General features: G+C 45.0%; 1 protein-coding gene across 1 annotated transcript in view; it reads right to left on the bottom strand.

Annotated features, from left to right (window-relative positions):
* LOC148220041 (endogenous retrovirus group K member 8 Gag polyprotein-like) overlaps positions 1 to 15,244 on the bottom strand; it is a 40,869-nt gene extending 25,625 nt beyond the window's left edge. Inside the window, exon 1 of the mRNA XM_088155769.1 lies at positions 15,185 to 15,244. Within this exon, the coding sequence (XP_088011895.1) occupies positions 15,185 to 15,244 (60 nt within the window). The remainder of the gene's footprint in view (positions 1 to 15,184) is intronic.
* Positions 15,245 to 15,543: the final 299 nt, after the last annotated feature.

Genomic DNA, 15,543 nt, shown 5'->3' with positions numbered 1-15,543 from the left:
CCTAACTTCCGAAATCACTATAAGGGCCAGAGATTAGCTTGCATCAAAACAGGTATTCTCCTAGCATTGTTTACAAACAAGTCAGCATGTGAAACAGAAGGCACAATGTGGTTTTTGCCTTGTTTTGGGCATGCCCGGAAGAAGAACATTCTGATTTCACATATGGGAAAAGAAATGTTGACATTTGAATGAGATTGTTCATACCCCAGAAAAGGTTGCTTTGAAAGGTTGTGGAAGTCCTGTTAGGAAACATGGCTTTACAAGTCCTTTCCACCAGGAGACAACAGCTGCAGAATATCTGGGTGTGCCAGTGTTGAGAGCACCAGCAAAGATCAAAGTGGAGAAGTTGGTGAACAATGGCAGTGCCCTGGGGGAGAGCAAGTGGGGTGCTGGCTGTGGGACCAGGTGAGTCCTGACTGATTTAGGAGACGTGTGATGGTCTGTGCCAGCAAGCGGAGTAGTGCTGTGGCCTTGGGACACTGCGAATACTGGAATTCAGTGGGGTCACTGGGCAGGCTGAGTGTCTGAGCTGCTGGAGGGACCCAGTATGTCCACATGTAAACATCCGGTCTCACTCCTGCCAGCCACAGAAAGGAGCAGGATGTGGCTGCTGGTGATGCCTGTCATGTAGTGTATATGTGTGCTCTCCCAGCCTGCTGGGAACACTTCTTCTTTGTGACTGCTTGGGCTGAGGGAGAGAAAGCAGTGGTAGTTTCTGAGGTTTCGAGTTTGCTCGAGTTTCTCAGGCTGTTTCTGGACCCACCCAGAGTTCTCTTCCTTGAAGCATTTGAAATCCTGGTTATTTTCAAAATTCAAACAGACACAGCCCTAAGCTAGTTGATCTGACTTCAGAGCTATTCTTACGCTGAGCTGTTGGATGATCTGATCTCCTGAGATGTCTTCCATCTCAGTTTATGACCTGGTTCTTGTGAAAAGTAGGATCTTGTAGCCTGGAGAAGAGAGGTTTCTGGAGAGACAGTATTGTGGCCTTTAAATATGTAAAGAGGGTAAAGAGAAATGGAGAAAGACTTTTTAGGAAGGTTTGCAGAGACAGGACAAGGGGCCATGCTGTCAAACTGAGACTAGGTTTAGATTGGCTAAAAGGAAAAACTTTTCAACAATGAAGCTGGTGAGACACTCAAACGGGTGTTCCAGAGAAGTTGTGGATGCCCCATCATTGAGAGTGCTCCTTATCAGTTTGGCTAGTCTTGAGCAATTTCATCTACTGTAAGATCTACCTGGCAAGGAAGTTGGACTAGATGATCGTTAATCACAGACTGTTGTACGATTCCGTAAAGACAGAAGGCAATGAAGCTCATATATCAGATTTTGGCGCAGACATATTTATTATTTCTCACTTTATGCATCATTGCAATGACAACTTGTTAGCTTCTGAAATGATGAGCTGAGATTGATTTCCTTCCTTAGTTTCATTTTCCCTGTTATTCCTTCACTCTTGGACTTTTTTTTTCACTAGATTTCCTCTTTCAGTCAACTGCCCTTAAGTATCACTTTGCTCCGCACCTGGCTTTTTTTTTTCAATGACATCTTTTCACTGGTTGGTTTTGGGCCTTTGCTGCTTGAAGTCCAGCAGCCCCCTTGTCTGAGCATTATGGAGCTTTCTTTACAGCTTCATCACTATGCAAAAAGCCATAAATTACTGTGTTCCATCTCACATACCATCAAGTATCACACTACTATTCCATCTGCTGAATAGCTGGTTGGCTTACATAGACCAGCCAAATACCAGGAAATCCAGATGGCAGCAAGAATCTTGTAGACTACTCCCGCTGTTAATTGAAATTCTGGAGAAGTCGCGTGAGGTATCACATTCTCTTGAAAGAAGTGTATATCATCTCAGACATTCTAGAATGGGCCATTAATATTGTCATGAGTTTCTGGCTAGACTTTTTAGTATGCAAATTGAAATGATCTGAAATGATAGAACTTCAAGAATTTTTTTTTCCCAGAATCGAAGTATGATGGAGTTACATAGGGAGAATCTTAATCTTAGTTATTCTATTCCATCTCACATCATGGCTGGGGGCAGGGAGAAGGGAGTATCTTTGGGGGACAGTGGGTTCCGGTGTAGTCAGTAAGCTGGGCAGAGGAGCCATCAGGTATTGTCTGTTGGGGGGGGATTTCATGTGAACTCGTCCTTTCTTGTACCCTGCCACTAGTATTGTTGCTAAAATTGTTTGTTTTCTCATCCAAGTGACAAAATCAGCACACTTAATGAGGGAGGAAGAGGGAGCAGCGACCTCAGAACAGGAGGAAGAAGAAGCAGAGCCTGCTGTCCTCCAGAAGAAAAAAACACTACCAGCCAACTTTGCATCATCTGTGAACTTCCTGGGCATGTACTCTATCCCCTTGTCCAGATCACTGATAAAGATATTTAACAGGACTGGGCCCAAGACTGAGCCTTGGGGACCAGCTGTATGAACTCTATTTCCCACCACTCTGTGGGCCTGGCCATCACCCAGTTTGTCACCCAGCAAACAGCCCACCCACCCAAACCATAAGCAGACAATTTCTTCAGGAGAATGATGTGAGACTCATTGCAAAAAGGATCAGGGAGATGCCTAGGAAGAGTCTCAGGTGAATCCAGGAGACTATAGTGGAGGACTATTCAGTTTTCCAATCAATTTGCTTAAAAACCTCTACAAATCCGCAATAAAAAATCAAACAAACAAACAAAAAAAGCAGACCAAAGAAACACACAAAAAAACCCAACCAATAATCCCCAAACAGACAAAAAAGCCCACAAAAAACCCCACCCTAAACTGAAAAAAAAAACTCCAGCCCAACACATCAAAAAATCAGGGTGAATGTTTTTAGTAACTTTAAAAATAACAAAACAAAACAAAAAAACCCCACAAAGTCACATTTCTAAAGGTGGTGTCCCAGCCTCTTCTCTCAGCAGGGAGGACATCATGAAGTGGAGCCAGTTGGAAGAAAGCGGGACAGGGCAGCACCTGGGCCATTGTCACAGGACGGCCCTGTGGCTGCCCCATTGCCAAAACCTGGACACATAAATCAAACACAGGTATGCACATGTGCTTAGACACAGCAAAAATATATTTGTCTGAAAAGAACACTGGTCCATTTATATCACTGGAAAGAGCATAATGCCTCGTCTCAGCTTTCTTTTCAGTCATTACAAATGTTTCGAAAATATCGGAGTGCAGAAAATGGAAACATCCAAGATCAACATGAGGACCAATAACAAAGATTCCATTTTTGAAACTGCATTGGGAATCCTCTGCAGAAATTGACTCAGAGCTCTAAGATTTAGAAAAAAGACCAAGAGGATTGGAGTCAATACAACACAGTGTCTGGAGACTGCAGCTGGTTGCCTTGATTTCTCAAATATGATGGAGGAGGCACCTTAGCAACTACAGCTGCCAGTTCTCTCAGGGCCCTGACATGCCTCTGGGTGGGTCCCATGGTCTTGCATGCTCAGGTTCCTCAAGTGGTCTGAAAGCTGACCTGCTACTATGGCTTAGAATCAAGTCCACCAGTCCAATAACCTGACAGATGTGGAAATAGTGACTGGCAGTAAAAATTGAGACCAACACTTGTTGAGTACCTCAGCCTTCTCCTTGTCTGTTGTCACTAGTCCTGTCTGGCTTATGGGGGTGGGGGGGAATAGGGGAGGGGTGATAGGTTTCTTTTCATCTTCCTTTTCCCACTGAAATACCCGTAGGTTTCTTTATTATTCTTATTCTTGCCATGCTTTTCCAAATTCAGCATCATCTGAGCCTTAGCTATACTGATCCCATCCTCACACACTCATGTGTTACCACTGTATTTTTCCCATGATTTGTCTCGCTGTGTATTGTCTGTATATTAGCTACTTGCATCACATCTATTAATTTTCCATAACCTTCTGGCTTTAATTTGTTTTCAAAAAAAAACTTTTTGAATCTTTTCACCTCAGAAATTCACCTGGGAAACCCAAAATCCCCAAAATTCACCCCGAAGTCCCCCCTGGGATGCCCAGCACTCACCTGGCAACTACGAAAAAATCCACAAATTCACCCCAAAAATCACGGGGAACCACCAAATCCCAGGGCTTCACCCCAAAATCCCACCTGCAACCCCCAAAATCCCTCAAATCACCCCCAAGACCCAGTCCTTCGAACACCTCCCAAATTCACCCCAAACTGTCTCCAATCCCCCTCAAAACACACACAGATACCCCCAAATCCACCAAATTCACTCCAAGACCCATCTGGGACTCCCAAAAATCACAAAAATTCCCTGGAAAATCCACCTGCATCCCCCCCAATTCATCCCAAAATTCTCCCACAAGTCCCAAATGCTCACCTGGATACCCCAAAATCGACAGAATTCACCTCAAAATCTACCTGGCATCCCCAAAACTCACCTGAGAACCTTAAAAATCACATGTATACCCTAAAATTCACCAAATTACCCCCAAAATTCCCCTGAGATCACTAGAATTCCACAAATTCCCCCTAAAATTCAACGGGGACTCCCCACATTCCACAAATTCACCCCTGTCCTGGAGTACAATGCAAAAATGTGTATTCTATCACCATCTGTTAAAATGTGGGAGGGGTGGTGATCCTTATCTCTGTGGGAGATATCCTCTGCTGATGTGCCATCTGATAAGATCAGGGGGATGATCATCGTTATCTTTTCACAACCCATCCTTCCTCCTGAAGACAGATTCTGTTAATGGGCCATTAAGTCCTATTGTGTGACTGATAAGATTACATCATCCCATTGGGAGATGCTCCAGCCAGGGGGAGGAGCCAAACATTTCCTACCTAGATAAAAACTGAGATTTGGAACACCAAAGCAGTCCTTTCCACTGCATCCCAGAGGAAAGTCGGACCTTTTTCCACATCATCGCAGGATCTTCGGAGAAAAAATGCACCTTCTACAGGAGCACTGCTTCAACTGAACCACATCTGTCATCCAGGAGTACTGCAGCCACCATTTATACGGACTGCTACCAACACCCTGACTGACAGGGTGTCAGGTTGTATTTCTGACTTTGTTGCTGCTTTTTCTTCTATATTATTGCTCGTATTTTATTTTTTCTCTTTTCTCCTATAAAATTGTATGACTGACTTGGAGTCTCGCTCTGGTTTTGCTTTCAAACCAGCACATTTATTGGCGCCCAATGTGGGGCACGGAGGGTACTGAGAAAGGTCAGTATTACAAATTTGTATGCACCATGATTCTCAACATGCTTACATGGGTTTTATATCTTGTTCTCTATATTTTTCCGCACATGGGGGACTATCTGCCAGCTGTAATGCTCCTGTGTAGACCAGGATATGGTATAAAAATTGCTTTATTGGCCTATTATGTCTACTGCATTATAACCTCTAAGGCAATGAACATAATTCGGAATATATACTCGACTTTCTTTGCTTGTCCTAGTCTAGGTTGCTGCATCCGGGGTTTTAACAATCCCACCCAGCCCTTGGGAGGGGTAAAGAATGATTTTTTCCAATCTTTCCGGCCTGATTCGGTAGTTTTTGGAAATACTGAGTTCCCGCTGGATGCTAAGGACAGCATAATATTGTTGTTAGTTCTGCTTTGTCTCCACTGCACAGCCTACAACATGCTTAGAAATAAAACACTACATGGTGTATTTCTGCGAATTCTTGAGGAAGAGGAAAAAAGAAACAAATCAACTTCGTCCACGTCTGCACACAATGTCACAAAGAGGAGAAGAACCAAACCCAAAGCAACAGTGTCCGTGTCTTCGCAGACTGCCACAGAGGAGAAAAAAAGCCAGAAGCGCCATCAGCATCTCCACACAAACCATCACTGCACCAGAACAGCCTAGACCAGCAGCAGTTGCCCCCGTTCAGAAGAAGAAATCAAAGAGCAAATCAGTCAGCATAGTGACTGACGAGGACGTGGCAGGACCTTCGCACCAAGCGGAAGAGACAGAGCCAGAAATCATCACTCGCTCTCTATCCCTGGGTGAGCTGCGTGACCTGCCGAGGGAATTCACCTGCCAGAGAAATGAGTCCATCTTGACCTGGCTGCTCCGCATCTGGGACGCTGCAGCCAATAACACCATTCTGGATGGATGTGAGGCCAGGCAACTGGGATCTCTGTCCCGGGATGTGGTCATTGAGCAGGGGATTGGGAGAACCCAAGAAACTCTCAGCCTCTGGCGGCTACTGCTGACAAGTGTGAAGGACAGATACCTTTGTAAAGAAGATCTCCAGGTGCACCAAGGAAAATGGAGCACAATAGAACAAGGTATCCAATGCCTGAGGGAATTTGCCGTGCTGGAGATCATTTTCTCAGAAGATGAGAGATTTCCTAAGAGCCCAGACTGTGTCCGGTGCACGTCACAGATGTGGTTGAGATTTGCACAGCTTGGACCAGAGATGTATTCCCGTTACCTGGCAACGCTGCAGTGGAGGGAAGGTGAGGACATGGTAGGCGTCTTGGCCAATAAACTAAGAATTTATGAGGACACTGTCACAGCCCCATTTCGTACCCATGTCTCATCCATGGAAACAAGGCTGGTGGAGCAAGTCTGAAGCTTGATTGAAGAGGGCCATCAGAAACCAAAAAAAGAACTTAAGGAAAACAACTACCAGATCTCTCCAGAACCAACAAGAGTTTCTGCCATTAGGAGCCGGCGTTCCTCAGGCAGGGACAGATGACACACTCCACGAGGTAACCTCTGGTTTTTCCTTCAGAAGCATGGAGAAGACATGAGGAAGTGGGATGGAAAACCCACCTCCTCCGTAGCAGTCCGGGGACGTGAGCAGAAAGGAGGGACACCTACCACAAGAAGCTCATCTAGAGTCAATGCTGCTCCAGTCTCTCGTGTACAGAACTCCAGACAGTATCAGAATGATGATATGACTGATCCTCTTGAAGGGACCTCAAGAACGTATTTACAGGAAGAGAGCGACGTGTACCAAGATCAGGAATAGAGGAGCCCTGCCTCTAGCCAGGTAGAGGAGAGGGATAATCAGATCTATTGGACTGTGTGGACCCAATGGCCTGGCACATCCGACCCACAAACGCATAAGGCTTTGGTTGACACTGGCGCCCAATGTACTCTGATGCCATCAAAGTATGTAAGAGAAGAATCCATCTCTATTTCTGGGGTAACAGGAGGATCCCAGCAGCTGACTGTAGTGGAGGCCAAAGTGAGTTTAACTGGGAACAGGTGGCAGAAACACCCCATCGTGACTGGCCCAGAGGCCCCATGCATCCTTGGCATAGACTATCTTAGAAATGGATATTTCAAAGACCCAAAAGGATATCGCTGGGCTTTCAGGATAGCTGCTGTAGAGACAGACGACATTAGAAAACGGAACACCTTGCCTGGTCTTGCAGATGACCCCTCTGCTGTGGGACTACTGAGAGTTGAAGAGCAACAGGTACCAATCGCCAGAACAACAGTACACCGTCGGCAATACCGTACTGACAGAGACGCGGTGATTCACATACATGAAATGATCCGTGAGCTGGAGAGCCAAGGGGTGGTCAGTAAAACCCACTCACCCTTCAACAGCCCCATCTGGCCTGTGCGTAAATCTGAAGGAGAATGGAGATTGACCATAGACTATCGTGCATTGAATGAGGTGACTCCACGACTGAGCGCTGCTGTGCCGGACATGCTGGAACTCCAGTACGAGCTGGAGTCAAAGGAAGCAAAGTGCTACACCACCATTGACATCGCCAATGCATTTTTCTCCATTCCTCTGGCAGCAGAATGCAGGCCTCAGTTTGCTTTCACCTGGAGGGGCATGCAGTACACCTGGAATTGTCTGCCCCAGGGGTGGAAGCACAGTCCCACCATCTGTCATGGACTGATCCAGACTGCACTGGAAAAGGGTGAAGTCCCCGAACATCTACAGTATATCGATGACATCATTGTATGGGGCAGCACAGCAGGGGAAGTCTTCGAGAGAGGAGAGAAGATTATCCAGATTCTGCTGAAAGCTGGTTTTGCCATTAAGCGAAATAAAGTTAAGCGACCGGGTCAGGAAATTCAGTTTCTAGGAGTCAAGTGGCAAGATAGATGTCGTCAGATCCCAACAGAGGTAATTAATAAGATCACCTCTATGTCTCCACCTACCAACAAGAAGGAAACACAAGCTTTCCTAGGTGCCATAGGCTTTTGGAGAATGCACATTCCTGAGTACAGTCAGATTGTGAGCCCTCTCTACCTGGTCACCCGAAAGAAGGACGATTTCCACTGGGGCCCTGAGCAGCAGCAAGCCTTTGCCCAGATCAAGTAGGAGATTGCTCATGCAGTAGCCCTTGGCCCAGTCAGGACGGGACCAGATGTGAAGAACGTGCTCTACTCTGCAGCCGGGAACCATGGTCTGTCCTGGAGCCTTTGGCAGAAGGTGCCTGGGGAGACTCCGGGTCGACCACTGGGATTCTGGAGCAGCAGCTACAAAGGATCTGAAGCCAACTATACTCCCACAGAGAAGGAGATCTTGGCCGCCGATGAAGGAGGTCAAGCGGCCTCAGAGGTGATTGGCACAGAAACACAACTCCTCCTGGCACCCCGACTACCAGTGCTGGGTTGGATGTTCAAGGGAAAGGTGCCTTCCACACATCACGCCACTGACACCACATGGAGCAAGTGGATTGCCCTCATCACTCAGCGCGCTCATATTGGGAATCCAAATCACCCTGGGATGCTGGAAATAATTACAAACTGGCCTGAAGGTGAGACTTTCGGGTTGTCTTCTGAAGAAGAAGAGGAGCAAGTGGCACGTGCTGAGGAGGCCCCACCATATAATGAGCTACCGGAGACTGAAAGACGATATGCCCTCTTCACTGATGGTTCCTGCCGAATTGTAGGCACTAACCGGAAATGGAAAGCTGCAGTATGGAGCCCCACACGACAAGCTGCACAAGCTACCGAGGGACAAGGTGGATCGAGTCAGGTCGCAGAGCTAAAAGCCGTCCAGTTGGCTATGGATATTGCTGAATGAGAGAAGTGGCCAAGGCTTTATCTCTACACTGACTCATGGATGGTAGCTAATGCTCTGTGGGGATGGCTGGATCGCTGGAAAAAGGCATACTGGCAGCGCAGAGGGAAACCCATCTGGGCAGCTGAGATTTGGCAGGACATTGCTGCCCGAGTAGAGAAATTGACCATAAAGGTTCAACACGTGGATGCACATGTACCCAAAAGCCGGGCTAATGAAGAACATCACAACAACGAGCAGGTGGACCGAGCTGCCAAAGTGAAAGTACCACAGGTAGATCTAGACTGGCAGCACAAGGGAGAATCATTCCTAGCTCATTGGGCCCATGATGCCTCTGGTCATCAGGGGAGAGATGCAACATACCGATGGGCCCGTGACCGAGGGGTGGACCTTACCATGGACAGCATCAAACAGGCCAAGCGGGTGAAGCCTCTGTGGTACGGTGGACGATGGTCAAAGTACAGATATGGGGAAGCCTGGCAAATTGACTACACCCTTCCCCAAACCCACCAGGGCAAGCGCTAAGTACTGACCATGGTGGAAGCAACTACAGGATGGTTAGAAACCTACCCTGTGCCTCATGCCACTGCCCGGAACACCATCTTGGGTCTAGAAAAACAAGTCCTTTGGAGGCATGGTACCCCTGAGAGAATTGAATCAGACAAGGGAACCAATTTCAAGAATGGCCTTATCAACACCTGGGCCAAAGAACATGGTATTGAATGGATATATCATATCCCTTACCACGCGCCAGCTGCCGGGACAGTTGAACGGACTAATGGACTCCTTAAGACTACTTTGAAAGCACCAGGTGGTGGAACCTTGAGAAATTGGGAAATGAACTTGGCCAAAGCCACCTGGATGGTTAACACCGGAGGGTCCATTAATCGACCCGGTCCTGCCCACTCTGAACCCCTGCACACAGTGGATGGGGACAAGGTCCCTGTGGCACACATGAAAGGTATTTTAGGAAAGACTGTTTGGATTAATCCCACCACAGGCAAAGGCAAACCAATCTGTGGGATTGTTTTTGCTCAAGGACCTGGTTGCACTTGGTGGGTAATGCAGAAAGATGGGGAAACGCGTTGTGTACTGCAAGGAGACCTAAGTTTTAGTGAGAACTGTATGTAAGGTTTCATTTTGTATTATATATCTGTAACAGGGTATTGGTTTGGGTATGATGTAGATGGTAATAGAATAAGGGGTGGATTATGTCCTGGGGTACAATGCAAAAATGTGTATTCTATCACGATCTGTTAAAATGTGGGAGGGGTGGTGATCCTTATCTCTGTGGGAGATATCCTCTGCTGATGTGCCATCTGATAAGATCAGGGGGATGATCACTGTTATCTTTTCACAACCCATCCTTCCTCCAGAAGATATATTCTGTTAATGGGCCATTAAGTCCTATTGTGTGACTGATAAGATTACATCATCCCATTGGGAGATGCTCCAGCCAGGGGGAGGAGCCAAACATTTCCTACCTAGATAAAAACTGAGATTTGGACCACCAAAGCAGTCCTTTCCACTGGATCCCAGAGGAAAGTTGAACCTTTTTCCACATCATCGCAGGATCTTCGGAGAAAAACTGCACCTTCTACAGGAGCACTGCTTCAACTGAACCACATCTGTCAACCAGGAGGACTGCAGCCACCATTTATACGGACTGCTACCAACACCCTGACTGACAGGGTGTCAGGTTGTATTTCTGACTTTGTTGCTGGTTTTTCTTTTACATTATTGCATGTATTTTATTTTTTCTCTTTTCTCCTATTAAATTGTAATACTGACTTGGAGTCTCGCATTGGTTTTTCTTTCAAACCAACACACCGTCAAACCTCGCTACCCGGGATCCCCCAAAATTCCACAAATTATCCCCCAAACTCAACCTGGGACCACTCAAAACTCACCTGGATCTCCCCAGATTCCCCCCCCCCCCAATTCACCGGGGAACCACCAAGTCCCCAGAATGCAACCCAAAATTCTCCTGGGACCCCAAAAAACCACCAAATTCGCTCCAAAATGATTGGCAACTTTACACACTCCATTTTCCCACAAAAGGATCTAGATCCCTGTGCGCTTCGTATACAAACTAAAGGGAAAAAACCTTTCTATTCATTCTCAGCAAAAAGACTTCCTATTCCTCCTTCTTTTGGACAAAACTGCCTTCACTTTCAAACTTATTCTCTTGCTCACTTACCTGCATAATGCTTAGTCCCTGTTCTGCATGCTCATTTTCTTCACTTTTACAAGGAATCCACACTTCATCTTCTTCTTCCTCTACTTCCTCCATTTCCTGTGCCAAGATCACCTGTTTCTCTGTTAGATTTGTTTCTCCATCTGATTTTTAACAGCTGTCCCTATCTTGTGGCACCGCTCGCTCGAGAGAGGTGATTGTCCTGCTCTGCTCTGGGCTGGGACTGCGCTCTCTTCAAGCCCTGGGGGCAATTTTGGATGCCACAACGTCAGAAAGACCTCAGGCTATTGGAGAAATGTCCAAAGGAGGGACACAGAGACCGTGAAGAGGCTGGAGGGGAAGCCATACAAAGAGTGGCTGAGGGCATTTGGTTCAGCTGCAGAGAGGACACTGAGGTCACACCTCACTTGGGACCTCTCAGCTCCTCTCAAGGGCAGCACAGGGACAGCTTTGTTCTCTGCTCTCTACGGCCAGGGACAGGAGCCAAGGGAATGCCAGGAACTGTGTCAGGGGATGATTAGGCTGGCTATCAGGGAAAGGTTTTTTTCCTCAGAGGCTGGTCAGGCACTGAATAGGTTTTCCAGGCAATGGGCACAGCCCCAAGGCTGCCAGAGATCCAGGAGCATTTGGTCAATGCTCTCAGGGATGCAGAGGGTGGGACTGTTGGAGTGTCTGTGCAGGGCCAGGAGTTGGACTTTGACGATCCCTAGGGGTCCCTTCTGACTCAGGAAACTCTTATCATTTTCCCCTCTTTCCTCTCCTTGCACAATGCTCTCAGCTTACCGTTCCACCCTATGTTCCACTTCTGAAACCTCCGCTACTTCTTTCCAGTTCAAGCACAGTTCTACTGGTTACAATCCAAAGACATACAGATTGAAAAACAACCAAAAAGAAACACCTGTTTGGAATGTCGTGGTCTTATTTGGATCTCAAACTATGAAGTCGAGTGGGCCTTGCAAGTTCTAAAAGCAAAACAACAACAAAAAACACCCACCACACCGTTTTAACATAGGGATTTGCTTTCTTCTAAGAAATCCGTGTCCCTTCTCAAAATGGATCTCTTTCAGTAAGAGATCATCTTGAATAGATCACTTACTATCTAAAGAACCTGGATCACTCAAATCCCTAATGATAAGCCTGTTACCTTGTCGTTTTCTGTTCCAAAGGCAAATGAATTTGCTCAAGTGCCGTTTGTAACAAGGACAGAGTTCAAAGTGTGGCTCTGAGAAATGTTTTGGTTTCCCTCTCCTATCTCTATCAAAAGAACTTTCTTCAATGGCTGAAACAATACTTGATATAGTCTGAATTTTAAAGGTCATGAAAATTTTCTCAAAAGTGAAAAATTAATATAGCAGTCAGGTTTTAAACCGACGGGAATTTTTGTTTTACCTGTTTGAAGCTTTCCTTCACACTAAAATGCTGGCTGATGGATACCTAGAAGAAATCAATTCCCACAAAATGCTTCCGGGTAAGCCATTAGGTCAGCCATTACAATTTGCTTCAGTGTCCCGTTCCTGTCCAATTGAAGGTCCCTGTTTAAGAGACTCAAGTACGGAGAGAAATAAAATTAAATATGACTACAGTGCCTTTAAATCTAAATCGAACTTCCTGATCAATCTCATAAAAACTTTTGGCTAAATGTTGCCATTGATCTGTTTCTACTGAACACAATCACATCCTGGCTTGTTACAGATTAGTTCATTACAAAGAAAGAAATGCACAGAAGTTAAAATATTTCCAAAGAAGCATTTGACATCTTTCCTTTTGGATGCGGAACCATTCCAGCACTGCTTACATAAGAGGTCAAATTACTGTCTTCCATGTTAGTTCTGCACTCTGCTCAGCGGAGCCTTTCTGGTTTATTTGCCTTTGACTTGGACATAAAGCTGAGTCTTGATTCAAGAAAAATCAATATTCACACTTGTTTTCATTTACACGGACATTGGCTTGGTCTCCTAAACAAAAAGAATGATGGGGAATTTATGTAGGTGTTCAGATACGTAACATTCTCTTTTCGCAACCTGGCATTGTATTTTCACTTGGTCTGTTACCTCGGGCTTTGTTTTAACGGCTCAAATTATTAGGAAGAGTATCAAACCTCCAGCTCTAACCACAGTCCCACTGCGAGGTGTGTGAAGGTATGTGCATCTGCCCCTCAGGTCCATATTGCTCTTCTAATGTGCCTCTGATCGAGCATGTAGGAAAGACCTCCTGGGTGTGTGAAAACTTCTGCTTCCTCTATGGCTTCAGAGCTGCTGCTAAGATCTTCAGGAAGGAGAGCGGTATTGTACCAATTTTTAGATTGTTTTTTAAGTTGCAAGTGCTTGGCTGTCTTAAATGTCTGAGTTCCTAGAACTTTGAATGAGATCAAATCTATGAGTGAAGAGATGATGGTGCAGACCAACTTCTGATTCCGGTGATCCGAGAATCTGCGCTACTACTTTGACCTTCTGAATAAGGCATGGATGTGATGGCATGCACAGTAATACTGATGTGCTATGGTTTTTGAATGATAGCAGTGTTCCTTTGTCCCATTCCTAAACCGTCGGCGTTATTTGCCTTAACCTTGTTCAGTAGGGACATTATTCTGTATTGTTACATGAAGTTAAAAGCACTCTTTTTCCATACCTTCACATAACAGCATTAAAACAAGGCCTAAGTAGTACAACCAATGTTCAAAGATGCTCTACCTTTTATGTTGATGATACAAAATTCATACCTTGTTCTAATTTGTTCTCAAGAAGAAAGGGTGTTCTCCAAATACACCTTCAGCTCTTCCTCACAGCTCACCGTTTTCTTTTTTTCTAAAATTGTATCCAGATCACTTTCATCACCTAAGGCCACATAAAAAAGCTAGTAAAAATGGTTTCATGGATACTAAAATCTCCCCAACTATTTTGGATTCAAGGAAGTTAGTTATGCACATATATTCTACACCCAGAAGAGAAAGCCGCCTCAGCAAAATTCATGGCCTATGAAAATCTTCCTAGATAATGAACACCTCTGACACTGCCACCCCAAGTTGGTTGTTGAAACAATGAGAACCTCACATCCAATCAGACTCTAGACCTGCACAAGATCTCGTAATAGCAACTTGCAGCCACTTTCTACAGAAAGCAGCAGTGATCTCTATCACTGCTGCCATACCAAGAATAAGACAGGACTGTCCATTCAGCATGAATCAAGCAGGTAGCAAAAATGCACCTGACAGAATGAAACTGAAGAGTAGAAATTCCCATCTAAAAGTCAAAGATTACATTTTTAATTTTATAGCAGGTATTTTGAATTTCAGAGTGCTCTTTGCATTAAGAAGTCCTGTCTTTATAGCATACCCTTGTTTTTATGTTTCTACCTGTATTATGGCCATTTAGCCGTCTCCTTAAAATCACTCCAAAGAAAAACATTCAAGTGAACAAGTTCTTTCTAAACTGCTGGAAGGTGAAATGAATGAGTAAGAGGATATGTAACATGATAAAAGGCTGCCTGGAATTTTATGACTGGTATCCAACATGGCATCTTCGATCTGGAGAGTAAAAAAAATCAGTCTCCAAGTAATCTGCTAAGAATGCGGATTATCAAAACTTCTGTTTATTCTGGCACCATAAAGCACCAAATCACATTCTATAATTTATCCCTTTAGAAACAACTGCCCGACTTTTTTTATGTATAGAAAAGATTGGAAGACATTTCGGAGATCATATCCAGCTATTCCTAAAGTCTGATCTTAAGCAGACTGGGCCATACATCATTCATCGCTATCATATGTATTTCAGATAGAAATGATCATAAAAATACAATCTATTTATATTACAAATAATAAACACAAGAATTATGAACACTTCCACATGAAACTCTTCCACACCAAACTGTTTCTTTGGAGTGTTTTGTCACACTATGGACCTCTTTCTAATGTGACATCAGTAGCCTACCACGCAGAAAGCATTGCAGGTGGGAGCGCAGGAAGAGCAGACTAATCCCAAGGAGGGATGAAAATATATGTCATCAAATAAAATAAACGTACATCCACATGCTCCACTTGTTCTTCAAACCTACACATTAGTTTCTCAGTCATCTGAAGCATGTTGGAGTGCACAACTTCAGCATCTTCTGCTGTGCAAATGTTCATATCCAAGAGGGTCATCTGAAGGAAAAGAAGAACAAATTATTGACATGCACAGAAGAAATACTGTGTGGCTTTCAGAGAGCCTGGCTAAACCTAGTGTTTCTTTTCTTGTGATGGACAGAGATAGATTCAGCCTCCTACATGCCATATTAGATTAGTAAACAATACCATCTGGTTGGACACAAAGGGAGAAATTGAGGCAGAGGTGGAATTTCTTTCCCCAGATAAGACAGATGTAGCACAAGGGCTGAGGCTCC

Source organism: Sturnus vulgaris, chromosome W (genome assembly GCF_052056855.1).
Source record: "Sturnus vulgaris isolate bStuVul1 chromosome W, bStuVul1.hap1, whole genome shotgun sequence".
NCBI lineage: Eukaryota > Metazoa > Chordata > Aves > Passeriformes > Sturnidae > Sturnus > Sturnus vulgaris.
This window is presented reverse-complemented; position numbering and strand designations above follow the sequence as displayed.